The 13,054-nt window shown below is 47.3% G+C and overlaps 1 protein-coding gene across 4 annotated transcripts in view; it reads left to right on the forward strand.

Moving 5' to 3' along the window:
* ATXN7 (ataxin 7) overlaps window positions 1-12,360 on the forward strand; it is a 158,326-nt gene extending 145,966 nt beyond the window's left edge. For 3 of the 4 annotated variants that reach the window (XM_070390922.1, XM_070390924.1, XM_070390925.1), the window contains 5 exons: window positions 673-871; window positions 1,219-1,340; window positions 5,047-6,040; window positions 6,835-6,901; window positions 8,396-12,360. In XM_070390922.1, coding sequence (XP_070247023.1) covers window positions 673-871; window positions 1,219-1,340; window positions 5,047-6,040; window positions 6,835-6,901; window positions 8,396-8,505 — 1,492 coding nt within the window. In that variant the 3' untranslated portion in view covers window positions 8,506-12,360. The remainder of the gene's footprint in view (window positions 1-672; window positions 872-1,218; window positions 1,341-5,046; window positions 6,041-6,834; window positions 6,902-8,395) is intronic. The other variant, XM_070390923.1, reaches the window with a different exon arrangement.
* Window positions 12,361-13,054: the final 694 nt, after the last annotated feature.

The following is a 13,054-nucleotide window of genomic DNA, read 5'->3' on the forward strand; positions in this document are numbered from 1 at the left end:
ACCCCCGTGTGAGCTTGAGCCTACCCCTACACGAGCCCTCTGGTTTCTGAGCAACACCATGGCCGGGCAGTTGAGGAGGCTCCCAGAGTGTGGCCAGGTCCCTCCAGGATTCCTTAGAAAGTCCTTCCTTTGGCCATCTTCTCAATGACGTTTTCCAACTAAAAAAGTAAACTAAATTCTAGAACCATCAGACAGGGAGGAAAAACACATTGCTGTCTGAGTAGCAGGCCCTCGGGTCGCTTTTTCACATAAAGAAATAATGCTACCTAGTCATTTTATCACCTCCCGTCCCTCTTCGGTTATTGTAGAGCATTTTGTCATTCATTACCTTAGTAACCAGGTGACATTTGAAGAGGAATCAAAGGTTCTCTTAAATTCCACATACACTTTCCCTCCTTTGGGGAGACTAGGAAGAGAACCTGAGCCCCCACGTGGCTGTAGAAAGGAAAGCTAGTTAGGGGTCCCTTGGGCTAGACCTGGCGGACCGCTGCATATGACATCCTGCAGTTCAAGGGAGAGGATCCTACACTCCCGGCCACCTGCTCAGGTTTGCCCCATGTGAGGGGTGGCCCCGGCCCCCTAGATGGTTTTGGATACATTGTTGTATCTGAATTAAGGCGGCTGATTCTCAGGCGTGTGATCTGATCAGTGCTGCACTTTCTGCTCACCAAGGCCTCCAGGCTGCCCTGCTCAGCAAGGTGGGAGTGCCCCCATTGACCCTCCTCCAGTCCATGAATCTCCACACCCTCCCCTGCCTGCCACTGAGCCAGCTTCTCGGTTATCCAGTGAGGAGGGAGAAGGCGATGACAAAGAAGAGTCTGTTGAAAAACTGGACTGTCATTATTCAGGTCATCATCCTCAGCCAGCATCTGTAAGTTCCACATCCACCCCACATTGATCCTCCCCACGCAGCAGGGACGAGACACTGCAGGGGGGCGCGCCAGGGACCTTGGCATGCCCGTATGTGTGGGATGCGGCGAAGGTATGAGAGCAGCTCAGAACAGGGTGCCCCAGAGGTGGCATGCACTGTGTCCTGGGGTGTCTCATGCTTCTCCCTTTCTGTCCATGAAACTCAGGGCCAGGCATTGTCACACTCATGCTTCACAGCCTGTGTGCTCAGAGTAAGCTCTCTCGTGGTAGCTCCAGGCCTGCAGGAGAGACCCTCCCGGGTGCCGCTGTCCGAGGTAGCAAGCATGGCGCCTGTGCTCTTTCTTCCAGTTTTGCACATTCGGGAGCCGGCAGATTGGAAGAGGCTATTATGTGTTTGACTCCAGGTGGAACCGGCTTCGCTGCGCCCTCAACCTCATGGTGGAGAAGCATCTGAACGCGCAGCTGTGGAAGTGAGTACCCGTCTCACCGCCTCTGTGGTGGGAGGGGGACGCCCTTTATTTCTTGTGGGACTAATTTCGTGAAGATAAATGTATCTAAATGAAAGCATGGCCTTTGAGTAGCCCTAGAAAAAGGCCCCTTCTCATTCATTCATTCATTCATTCACTCTTTCAGCAAATATGTCTTGTTCTGGGTGCTGGGGTTCCAGGCTCAGGTATGGAGCCTTCATTCTGGTTGGTGGAGAAACAAAAACCAATAAACAGAAACTGGAGACAGGTGATAGCTTGTCATAAGAGAGGTAACACTAACTGACTGAGAGCTTACTGTATGCCACGCAACGTATTAAATATATTTAATATTCACCGTTTGCTTTGTCAGGTGACCTCCATTATCTCCATTTTACAGATAATGAGACAGAAACAAGGTCACACAGCAAGTTAGTGGAAGGGCCAGCATTTGGACCCAGAGGCAGTTTGGTTCCAGGCAAAGAGCTGACGTGGAAGATAGAGCAGGCCAGGCCTCAGGAAAGGCCCTCTGAAGAGGCGAGCCTTGATCCTGAACTGAGCTGGCTGGCTGAGGAATGGGATGGTAGGGAGGAGAGGGTGTCAGGAACTGAGCTGGCTGGCTGAGGAATGGGATGGTAGGGAGGAGAGGGTGCCAGGAACTGAGCTGGCTGGCTGAGGAATGGGATGGTAGGGAGGAGAGGGTGTCAGGAACTGAGCTGGCTGGCTGAGGAATGGGATGGTAGGGAGGAGAGGGTGTCAGGCGGAAAGAACCCTGTGCGGGAAGTCTTGAGTCAGAATGGATTGTGATTGATTTGAGAAAGGGCAAGAAAGCGAACTGGTGTAAGACCAGGTCCGAGAGGCTGCAGGGCCACATGGCGCCGCCCCGGCTCCGAGGGCAGTGGCACTGCTGCAGGTCTCAGGTGGTGGAGCTGGTGTGCTGGTCTTGTGTGGCATTTCACATGCTAGTGTTTCCCAGGTGGGACTGCAGGTGGAAGGAGAGTCCACGGCCATTCCTAAAGGGCTTCTCTGGCGCTGTAGTGGGCACTGTCCATCGTTACAACCTCAAAGCAGATGGCCTTTCTAGTGTGGACCATCCCTGAAGCTCTCACAGGACCTGGGAACCTCTTTCAGGGGAGCATCTTGGGAACCAGTGTCTGGTGGTACCTAGTTTGGAAAATACTGAGCTTTGTGAAAGGGAGCTGGCCAGTAATCCACAGGCCATCTCCAGTTCCTGTTGGGCATCATGTACTAGTGCCTCCCTGAATGGACTCTGCCAGGACATCCATTTGCCTCCCTTGGTTTCCTAATAAAGTCGAGTGAAGCCCACAACTTACAGAACTATCTCCATGGCCATTAAGAGGACTTGCATGTGTTCACTTAGAAAACCAGAGCCACGCCACTCTGCTTTCTCTCCTGTGTGTTTTCCTGGTTCTTAGGAGACTCCTCTTCCTTCTTTATGACGTACCTGAAGCTCATTAAACTGTGGGTATTGTCCTCCTAAGAGTTTAGAGGGGTCTTAAGAATGTTTTATCGTCAGAATATGGACAAGTGGATTATGGGATTAGGCCAGCAGTTTGGGTGAAAGTTTCAGTTCCTAGTGGCTGTGTGGAGAGGTTTTCTTCTCTGTACTGTGAACTTCCAAAGAAGGAGGGTCATGACTTTGAGTATGTTCTCTCTCTCCTCCCCCCCTTCCCATCCCCACATACAAATGTTTGTTTTTAAGAGAGAGGGAGCTTTTATATTTTTTAAATTTATTTTTACTTATTTCAGGGAGTGAGGGAGAGAGAAAAACATAATGATGAGAGAGAATCACTGATCGGCTGCCTCTTGCACGCCCCCCCACTGGGACTCAAGCCTGCAACCCGGGCATGTGCCCTGACTGGGAATCGAACCATGACCTCCTGGTTCATAGGTCGACGTTCAACCTCTGAGCTACACCATCCAGGTTAGACAAACGTTTTTATTAGTTGCTTCTATATCTTTGCAAAGTTCATTTATGCAAACAAGTCAATATGCCATATTCTTTTTTTGTTTGTTCTTTATACAAATGGTAATGAATGACTTAACAGAGCTTTTAAAGAGAGAAACCAGTAATGTAATCTAGGGAGAGCCACAAACAAACTCCCCTCCCCCTACACACACACACACACACACACACACACACAGCATGCTTCTCCATTTCCCAGGACTTGGTCCAGCAGCAGCCTGGTCTTTAGGCTTTGCCTTTCTCAGCCACCTGGTGGCCATGAGAAGCCACTGCAGGAACCCCTGTACTTTATTGAGAGCAAGGCTTCTCAAAGGTGCTGGGACCTTGTGGGGACACAGATCCCGATGAAGTAGGTATGGAGTGGGCCCAGGGCCTCAGCATTTGTACTGAGCTCTTAGGTAATGCCAGGCACTGTCCTCCATGAGAGTACAGGGATAGGTGAAGCTGGTTTCTCAATTTTGAGTTCATGTTGGGATCTCCTGATGTCTGGGCCCCACCCCCATGGACTTGAGAAGCACCACCAGGGCCAGAGCCACATATTTTTTTAATTGATTTTGTAGAGGGAGAGAGGAAGGGAGCGAGTGGGAGAGAATTATCGGTTTTGTTGAGCCACCTATTCATGCATTCATTGGTTGACTCCTGTATGTGCCCTGACTGGGGACCAAACCCACAATCAAGATGACGCTCTAACCCATTGAACCACCTGCCAAGGCCAGAGTCACACTCCTGAATGGGAGTTTTAAAGCTGCTGCAAACACTTGCAATCATTAGTTCCCTTTATTAGTAACTATAGTTTCTTAAAAGCATGTGGAAACCTTGGGCATTGGTCTAGCCAACTTTCTCGCTTGAACGGTGAGGGAGCTGGTCAGCCAGGGCTGCCTATAGAGCCAGGGGCAGAGCGGTCCTGGTGCTCGCCACCCATCAGGCCACTTTCGAGGCAGCACCTCAGTGCTTACTCTGCCATAGGGGTTTTGAAATATTGGTGCTGTCACATTTTAAAATCAAAGCTAAAATAAAAGGGGCCTTCCTGTTTTGACTATTTAAATGACTCCTGTCCCCAAATAAATATCTTACCAGACATCATTAACAGAATACACTGTTTCGGCACTGTGACTGGAAGTCCCAAGACTTGGGGCTGAAGCTCATAGCGTCGTTCAGGCCAGTAGTTCGGACCAGCAGTTGTTATTACTTAGCTGTTGCCACCTTCCTCACTTGTTAATTCTCTCGGCGTTCAGAGCCTTCTGTGTTCCCGGCACTGTGCTGGCTCTGCTGTCAGTGGTGAGTAAGCTGTGGGTGGCTCCGTCTGCAGAGGGTCAGACAGAGATAGGCAGTGACACAGGAGCCAAAGTCCGGGACAGAGCAGTGGGAGTCCCTGGATGGTCAGGGTGGGTTTCCTAGGAAAGTGATGGTGGACTGAAACGAAAGGCGGAACAGCAGCTGGGGTAACAGTGCTCTGGGCAGAAGATATGGGAGTCTCACGTCGTGGCCTATTTTCGGAATAATCGACAGCTGGAATCAGGGCTGGGGGTGGGGGCACGGTGTGAAGCTGGGCGGTAGCAGCTGGGAGGCACACGGGACCTGCAAGCCCCAGGGACAGCATTAAGGAGCCGAGGGAGAGGAGTGAGCCTCTGACAGCAGCGTGCCTCTCAGACGCAGCGGTGACCGTCTGGGAGTGTCCGGGAGGGGCCACGCTGACCAGGACTCCCTGTCCTCTCCTTTCTGCAGGAAAATCCCACCAGTGCCCAGTACCACATCACCCACCTCCACCCGTGTTCCTCACCGGACAAACTCAGTGCCCACATCCCAGTGTGGGGTCAGCTGTCTGGCAGCAGCCACCATGTCTACATCCCCAGCCCTGCTCTCCTCCACCTGCATCTCCCCAAACAGCAAATCGGTACCAGCTCACGGAACCACACTAAATGCACAGCCTGCCGCATCCGGGGCCATGGACCCCGTGTGCAGTATGCAGTCCAGACAAGTGTCCTCGTCCTCATCCCCGTCCACGCCCTCTGGCCTCTCCTCGGTGCCCTCCTCCCCTCTCTCCAGGAAACCTCAGAAGCTGAAGTCCAGCAAGTCTTCAAGGCCCAAGGAGTCTTCTGGGAGCAGCACTGACTGTCACACCAGTGGCAGCCGGGCCAGCGGAACCTCAGGGAAGAAGCGCAAAGCTGGTTCCCCACCGTTAGTTCACTCTGCCTCCGCCGCCGCCGCCGCCGCTGCCGCTGCCTCTTCGTCTCATTCCATGGAGTCTTTTAGGAAGAACTGTGTGGCCCACTTGGGGCCGCCCTACCCCTGCACAGTAACATCTTCCCATGGCATCGGCCTCAACTGCGTGACGAATAAGGCGAACTCGGTGAGTGTCCGGCACGAGCAGTCAGGGAGGGGTGCCCCCGGAGGGAGCCCTGCCGAGTCCATCAAGAGGATGAGTGTGATGGTGAACAGCGGCGACTCCACGCTTTCCCTTGGCCCGTTCATCCACCAGTCCAGCGAACTGCCCATCAATTCCCACGGCGCTCACTCACACTCGCACACTCCTCTGGACAAACTCATAGGAAAGAAAAGGAAGTGCCCGCCTGGCTCGAGCGGTGTCAGCAGCAGCAGCAGCAGCAGCAGCAAACCCACTAAGGTTGCCAAATTGCCAGCCATGAACAATGTCCACGTGAAACACACAGGCGCCAGCCCGGGGGCACCAGGACTGACGAGCAGCTCCTTCCTTCATCAGGTAGGAAGCGGGCTGGGAGCCATCCCCTCTCGTGACATCTTTCTCCAGCATGGACATCTGTGTGGTGGGGTTGGGTGGTTTGCCTATAAGCAGAATGTCTAGCTTTCTGGTATCTTCTAAGAAAAGGAAAAATTGTGGCCATAGAAAGGTAAAACAGGCTTTTCTTTGCCAAAATTTCTGATGACCTGGACGCTGGTCCTGGGACAGAAAGCCTCGGCAATGAATTTCAGCAGATAGGGCCATGGAAACCGTCCTGTGTGACAGCAAGACAGCAAGATCCCTCCCCCAGCCAGCGAGCGGGGTGCGGGGAGGGCAGGCCGCGGGGTCGCTGTTCAGGAAGGAGGCAGGCTATTTCCTGGAGAGCAGTTCCTAGTGTGCTCCTCGGAAGGAAGCTGGGCTGACATCAAACTGACCTAGAAAGGGATGATCTAAATTTTAAAAAGCATTTAATATTTTTCCATCAGAGAATTTTACATTTTCTGATTTAACACTCTATATTTTCCCCTTCCTGTTTTCCAGGGAGGCAGAAAAAACGACATAAGTATGAGCATAGCAAGGAGACTAAACGCTCCTAAATTCATGAGTTAAAAAGAAATCTGACAGTGGTGGAGTTATGCAGAGTGGCTGCATGGGTGTTGGATTCTTAATTAACCGTGGCTTTCTGGCTTACGATGTCTGTCTGTCCCCCACCCCTCCACCTGTCACTGCTCTCCTGGCCTGCTCGCCTGGAGCCATTCCTCCAGCCTCCTTTGCTCTAACGTTCAGCTCATCTCTCATCTTGTTTCATTCATCAGGATATCTCCTCACCTTGCTCACGAACAGGAATTTCAGCAGCATCACCCCAGAGCCCTGATCTAAAATGTGAGGCTCTTTGTTTGTTTGTTTTTTCTGCCTCACCTTCAGAACCTGACTCAAATGCCAGGTTAGGACTGTTCCAGAAAATACCAAGGAGTTTCTTACTGTGATAGAGTTTTCCCCCAGTGTCTGTATGAATTACACTCAGTGCCAAAATGATGGGGGGAAGAATTATCCATGAATTTAAATAGCAGCTGCTTGAACTCTCCTCTCTGAGCCTGAAATACACCTGGGCTGTTTGTGTGTGGTCTGGCGCTTTGAGCAGGGGTCCTGGACAGGTGACGGTGTGCTTGTACTTCTTGGTTTGTAGTTACTGCTGACATGTCGTTTATAAGCATAAAACTGCAGTGGAGACACCTCAAGAAATGGTATCCCCGCAGGAGGGCTGTCCCACTGTGTGGCAATGCCCAGTCTATTCCTGAATGCAGTCTGCTTCATGGAGACGTGGCCACAGACCTCACGCCCCCAGGGACAGGCAGACGCAGCGAGCAGCAGCGCTGGGACGCGAGTGGAAGCCCCACCTGCTGCTCTCGCTAACTTGTTACCATCTTCAAGGAGATACTGCAGGTCCAGACTTGTGTGAGAAATTGGGCCACTTTTTAAAGCTATGTTTGTTTTTAAAGTGAATGGAGCCCACACAGGCTAAGTTTGCCAACTCTGATTTCCACTATCTCGGGGGGCTGTCCCAGTAGGACAGACAGCCTACATTTCCATTCTATTCTCTAAATTCGTTTCGACAGCTTTGTATTTGAGAATGACTTCCTCTGTGCTGTGGATTACTTTTTATTATGCTGCACAGATGCTACTGGGACCCATGTCTAGAAATCAGAGGATCTATGAACCCCAAAAAAGTATTGCATGTTTTTATGTCTGTGCTCACTTACTGCAAGAGGGATCCTTTCATCCAAATCTCAAAGGGACCCATGACTCCAAATCCTTTAAAGAACGCTGCTCTGAGAAAAGCAGCAATCTTGCCTTGCTGTTCCTCATGGAGCCGACCTTAAAGGAGAGATGACTGAGCTGGGCGAAGGCCCTACACCAGGGAACAATGCGGTGGCACATGCTGGGAGCCCAGAGATGGGGCTCCCCTTCTGTTCACTCTCACCGGCATGGGCTCTGCTCTGTGTGAGTTTTCGCACCTGTGTGGGCTAGCCCATCTGACCTTGTTCAGTTCTCATGACAACCTGGAATAACTTCCGTGAAAAAGAACCAGTAAATAAAACCAAAGGCAAACATGTGAACTTTTTCTCTAAGCTAGAAACCCAGTCTGCATCTCTTCCAGTTTTCTAAAACTCAGTCTTTCAAAATGATTGTGCCCAAGGGCACTGATGGTTTTTGAAAGCTAAGACCAAATTCTTTAGCTGACTGCTCCTGGCATCACCAGTCTACGCAGACTGCAGAGGCCTCGGCCTTGGAATGTTCTCGTTTATATTGGGATAGCACCGTGTACAACTGCTCACTTACCTTTTCTGTGTTCTCCCACCCCCTCTCTTTTGAAAGCCAAAGACACGTCCCTGACAACTGAAAATAGCGTGGGGAGGAATAGTCCGGACACTTTTAATGACAAGTTACACCTCCACTCAGCACCCTGGACTCCGAGATGCCTTTGAGTCTGTTTTCCCAACCTCCTGCCGGCCTCAAGGGTGGAGATCTGCAGCTGTTTTTTTAACAAGGAGTTCCCTGAAGCTATGTCTGTAGCAGTGAGTACTCGTAAAGGACACTGGATCAAGTTCAGCCACCGAATTGCTTCTATCAGTGTTAACGTGGTCTGGACTACTCGTTACCAATCTGTGAGAAATTTTTGTGTTGTTTTTTAACTTGCAGTATATCATGGAGCCACTCTTCGAGTAGAGCTGGGTGAAAGAATGTTCTGGGAGAACATTACTGTAGACTTGTCTCCCTCCCTCCTCTCCCCACCCCAGTTCTTTTCTACACTGCCCTCTGCAGGTCACTGCAGCCTTTAGGCACCTTAACTGGAGACACCTTCTGGAGGGGAGACAGCGCTCCCTTGAGCAGCCTCCGGAGGGGGAGATGAGAAGGGGTGCTGTCACTGGGTGGTAACAGCAGGGTTCCAGGAACGGGATGTGGGTGTTGCACCAGGACACCATAGCCTGTATTTTGCCCAGCATTGTGCAAGTAATTTGGGATAAGAAACTGTCTGAAGTTTCTAACTTACAGACTGGTTTAAAGTAGTGATGCCCAGAGAGCAAGCGTACATCATTTTAGAGGCTTACTTTTCATGGTACAAAAGCAATTCTGTCTGATTTTTAAAAAAAAGAAAAATGCAATCTAGTTTTGATAATGGAAAGCCAACTTTGAGGAGGGTGGATAAAAATCACTATGAGAACATTTTTCCCAAGATTTCCAAAGAGGTGAAATTTTTCTATCCTTCTTGTCTTCATGATAAACAGTATGGCAGATTGGGTTGGTTGTCCTTGCCCAGTCTCCTGTTTTCCAAAAATTGCCTTTATAAAGTGAAATTATCAGGATGCAGTAGAAACTGTCATTCACAAAGTCATTAATAGACTTAACTGTTTTCAAGGCCCTCTCTGCACTGCCCTCTCTCCCCTCGGACACTGCCTGGGAGGAAGGTACACTACTGCTGTGAGCGCTCTCCACACTGTGTGCCCTCCCCCTGCCATCACAGAGTGTGGCTGCACGGGGGTGGGGAGCAGGCGTGCAGGGTTGGGGAGGGGGCGAGTAGTCTGTGCACATGCCCAACACCCTCTTCTCCTGGGACTCATGTGGGCCATCTTCCTGAGAGCACTTCAGAGACCCTCCAGCATACTTCTTCTAGTTCCCCAGCCCAAAAGAAGGAGCTTAATATGTTAAACATCATTGCTTAAGAATTTGGGGTAAGTTGGAGCTTCCTAACAGGTGGTTCCACCACCACAGCTCCTGAAAGGAGAGCCAGGCGCCTGTGGACGTTGCTGAACACAGGGCACTTTTCCTGCCCGGGGCACGCCTGGCAGGCTGTCCTGCAGCCCTTCCTCCCTGCAATTCTTGGGTTACTTCTGTTTCAGGGACTTTCAGGTCAACAACTGGTGGAATAAATAAGTACTTGGTTACCAGCCTAATAATGTGAATTGCTACAGAATTAATCTTATTATGTAAGAAAACAAAAACTTTATGCAGATACTTTAGCTATAAATTGATGTAAAATACTGATTTTTTTAAAAGGATGGGAGAAGAGTATCTTGTTCACTTATTATGCAATCAATCAGTAAATGTTTTTTAAATGATGCTACGGCAAAGCTTAGTAAGGTGAGAGCCTGGATGAGCCAGTGCGGTGTGGTCAGGACAAATCAGTGTGGTTGTTCCATCCCAGTGGAGGGAGAGGAGGTGAGAGGGAATCAGAACGTACTTACTTGATTCCTTGGTGACAAGTGCAATGGGGTTTGGGTAGAATTTATTTTCAGAGCCAAGGGGACTTGATGGTTATAAATAAAGTTGCTTTTAGCGATGGAATTTATAGACAGATCATGTTGTTCCGAAAGATGTGAATAGGATCCACAGTAGCAAGTTGGTTTAGAATAATGTAGATATATCTAGATTAGCGGTGTTGATCGTTTGATTTCTTAGACTGAGGTTTTAATTGGATTTTTATTATGTCTCCCGATAGTACAAAGAGCATCGGGATTAGGAAATTAGCCATTTTGGATTCTGCCTGCCACAAACAGACATATTCTAAACAGTGCTATTAAATTTTAGACTGTTGTTCAAATATTTTATTTTCTCTTACAGCTGCTTTTTATTATGAAAAGTTAAGACCATTTAAAACACGGGAGTACAAGTATTTTTTTGAATTAAATTAACTTGCAAAAACCAAATTTGCAGTGGTTGGGTTGTTTCTAGACAGACTTTGGTATCAATTTAAAACCAAGATAATTTTATATTCTTTCCAATAGAATTTCATGACAACTCCTGCAGTTTTCTTAACCGAAAAAAAAGTGCTGCAATGATGAACAAAGAATTATACAAAACCTACTTTTGTACCTTTATTTTGGAATTTCTTGTTCTATTATAAATATGGAAGTATCCCTATCTCAGAAGACATATTTTGTTAAAAATGAATTGTACATATTTAAATATGTATTTTTGCACAGGTCTTTTTTTCTGATATCCTGTTTTGGTACAATTGAGATCATCTAATATTTATTTATTAATTAATAAAAGTAAATACCTTTTTATAATTTGAAGTGGTTCACTGCCAAGCCAATAGTTCTAGAACCTGCCTCCTTTGCAGTTTAAGGGATGCCTCTGTCCTGTGAACGTCTTTCTGTCCCTTTGACGTCTCGGGAGTGGATTCAGCCGATGAAGTGGGCATTGCTTCTCCCTCGTTGCCTGGCTTCCCGGTGGATGACTTGTAACTAAGTGACACACTGCTTTTCTTTTGTTTTATGTGAGAGAGAGAGAGTGTGTGCCTGTGTGTTTGTATGTGTACCCTCAGCACACGTGTGTTGGTATGTGATGTGGTTTAAAACTAATGGAAAAAAACTGAAAGTGCCTGAACCTAGTTTTAAGCTTAGACAGATTCTCTTTAAAAAGACTTGAATGTTCAGTTGAACTTTTGGAGTTTGTTTTTTCCACCTAAATACTGTGTCTAAAAATTTAGGGGAGGAGTTGAAAACCACCAATGCTGGTCATTTTATAGGTATTTTAAATTAAGACTTGTTGGTTCACCATAATTCAGCTGGTGGTGGATTGCCCAGTGGCACCAGGCGTTACAAATCTTTTTGTCAGCCAGCAACTTACATGACGTGTCCATTTTGTTACTCACTCATGAAATACTGAGTTTAAATAGAATATTTAAATTTTTTGTATTCCAAAAATATAATACAGAGTACCTCTGAGAACATTTAAAAAAATGTGTAATTTGAAAAATGTAATTTATAAAGGCAGCTGTCTTCCTGCGAGTTCGTTGCCAAGGAATTCCTTGATATCTCATTCTTTCCTGGGGCAAATGTTGGGCTTTGGAAAATGATTGTTAAAACTTTCATTGTTTAGAAGAAAGTAATCATTTTTACATTTTGTGCAAAACATTTTACATTTTCAGATCATTGAATGAGCACTACATACTGTCAGGTGAATGTGGGGCTTGAAAGCATTTTGTTGTTTTTGGAGCTTGATCATAAAAGCAATCTCCTGTGTTAAATGTGTGACTAGTTTGGTAATTGTGCACAGAATCAAGAGCATCTCCGCTGGACTTTGTGTTGGCTGCTGTATAGAATAAGAACAAATGTCAAGGGATAGAAATTACTTTGGATATTTAAAAGAGAAGAAATATATAGTCTATTTGTTTTGTAACAAGTTTCTGTAAATAAAATAATTTATACTATTTATAAGAAAAAGTTGTGCTTTGCTTTATGAGAAATTAGTTTGTGGAACAAACATGTTACTAATCGGGCAATAAAATTAGGACTTCTCAATAAATAAGGTTGGCTGCATGAACTATTTTACGTTTTTGCCTCGTTGTGATACTAAGCCCCTTTTGTCAGCATAGCCAAGTATTCCTAAGGGCCTAGGATGCTTGCATTCCTGGGCACAGAGCTTTGCCTTGGATAAAGTGATAACTGTAAACAGTGAACACTACTGCCTTTTTGCCCTGCAGGTTTGTCACCCAAGGGGAGTTGATGGATTGAGAGATACATCCTACTTGTACTTGTTTTTTATGTAAATTTGATGGCACATGGTCAGTTTTGGGTTTAGAGGTAAGCTTTTTATCCAAAGCTGATATGGTCTCTTCCTTGTCTTGACATACTTCTCTTATTGGCACAACACAAGTGCATTTTAGTATTACTCAAAGGAGAACATAACCTGTTATCTCTAGAAACTGGTCAGTGTTATCATTTGCAAACAAATCATTCTAATAAATTATAAATGATTTGTGTTGTTTAAAATAAGGGAAGAAACTGACTTTTATATGTAGAAAGTGTCCTTCCCTTACATGAAGAAGTCAGGCTGGCTTTGAGCCCCCTACCCATGGACTTCCCCTTCCCTCCTGAACCAACCAGCTACTCAGATGCATTCCTGAGAATCTCCCTGTACATCGCCTCTTTCACCTTGGGTGTCCCCCTTAAACTTCCTGGGAAAAGATTCAACTCCTCAATCTCTTAGCCTTTTTTCTTCTATTCCCTTCCTTACAGGTTACCTAAGGAA

The sequence above is a fragment of the Myotis yumanensis genome, unplaced genomic scaffold, assembly GCF_028538775.1.
Source record: "Myotis yumanensis isolate MYYU_CA2020_CCGP unplaced genomic scaffold, mMyoYum1.0.hap1 SCAF_14, whole genome shotgun sequence".
In the NCBI taxonomy this organism is placed as follows: Eukaryota; Metazoa; Chordata; class Mammalia; order Chiroptera; family Vespertilionidae; genus Myotis; species Myotis yumanensis.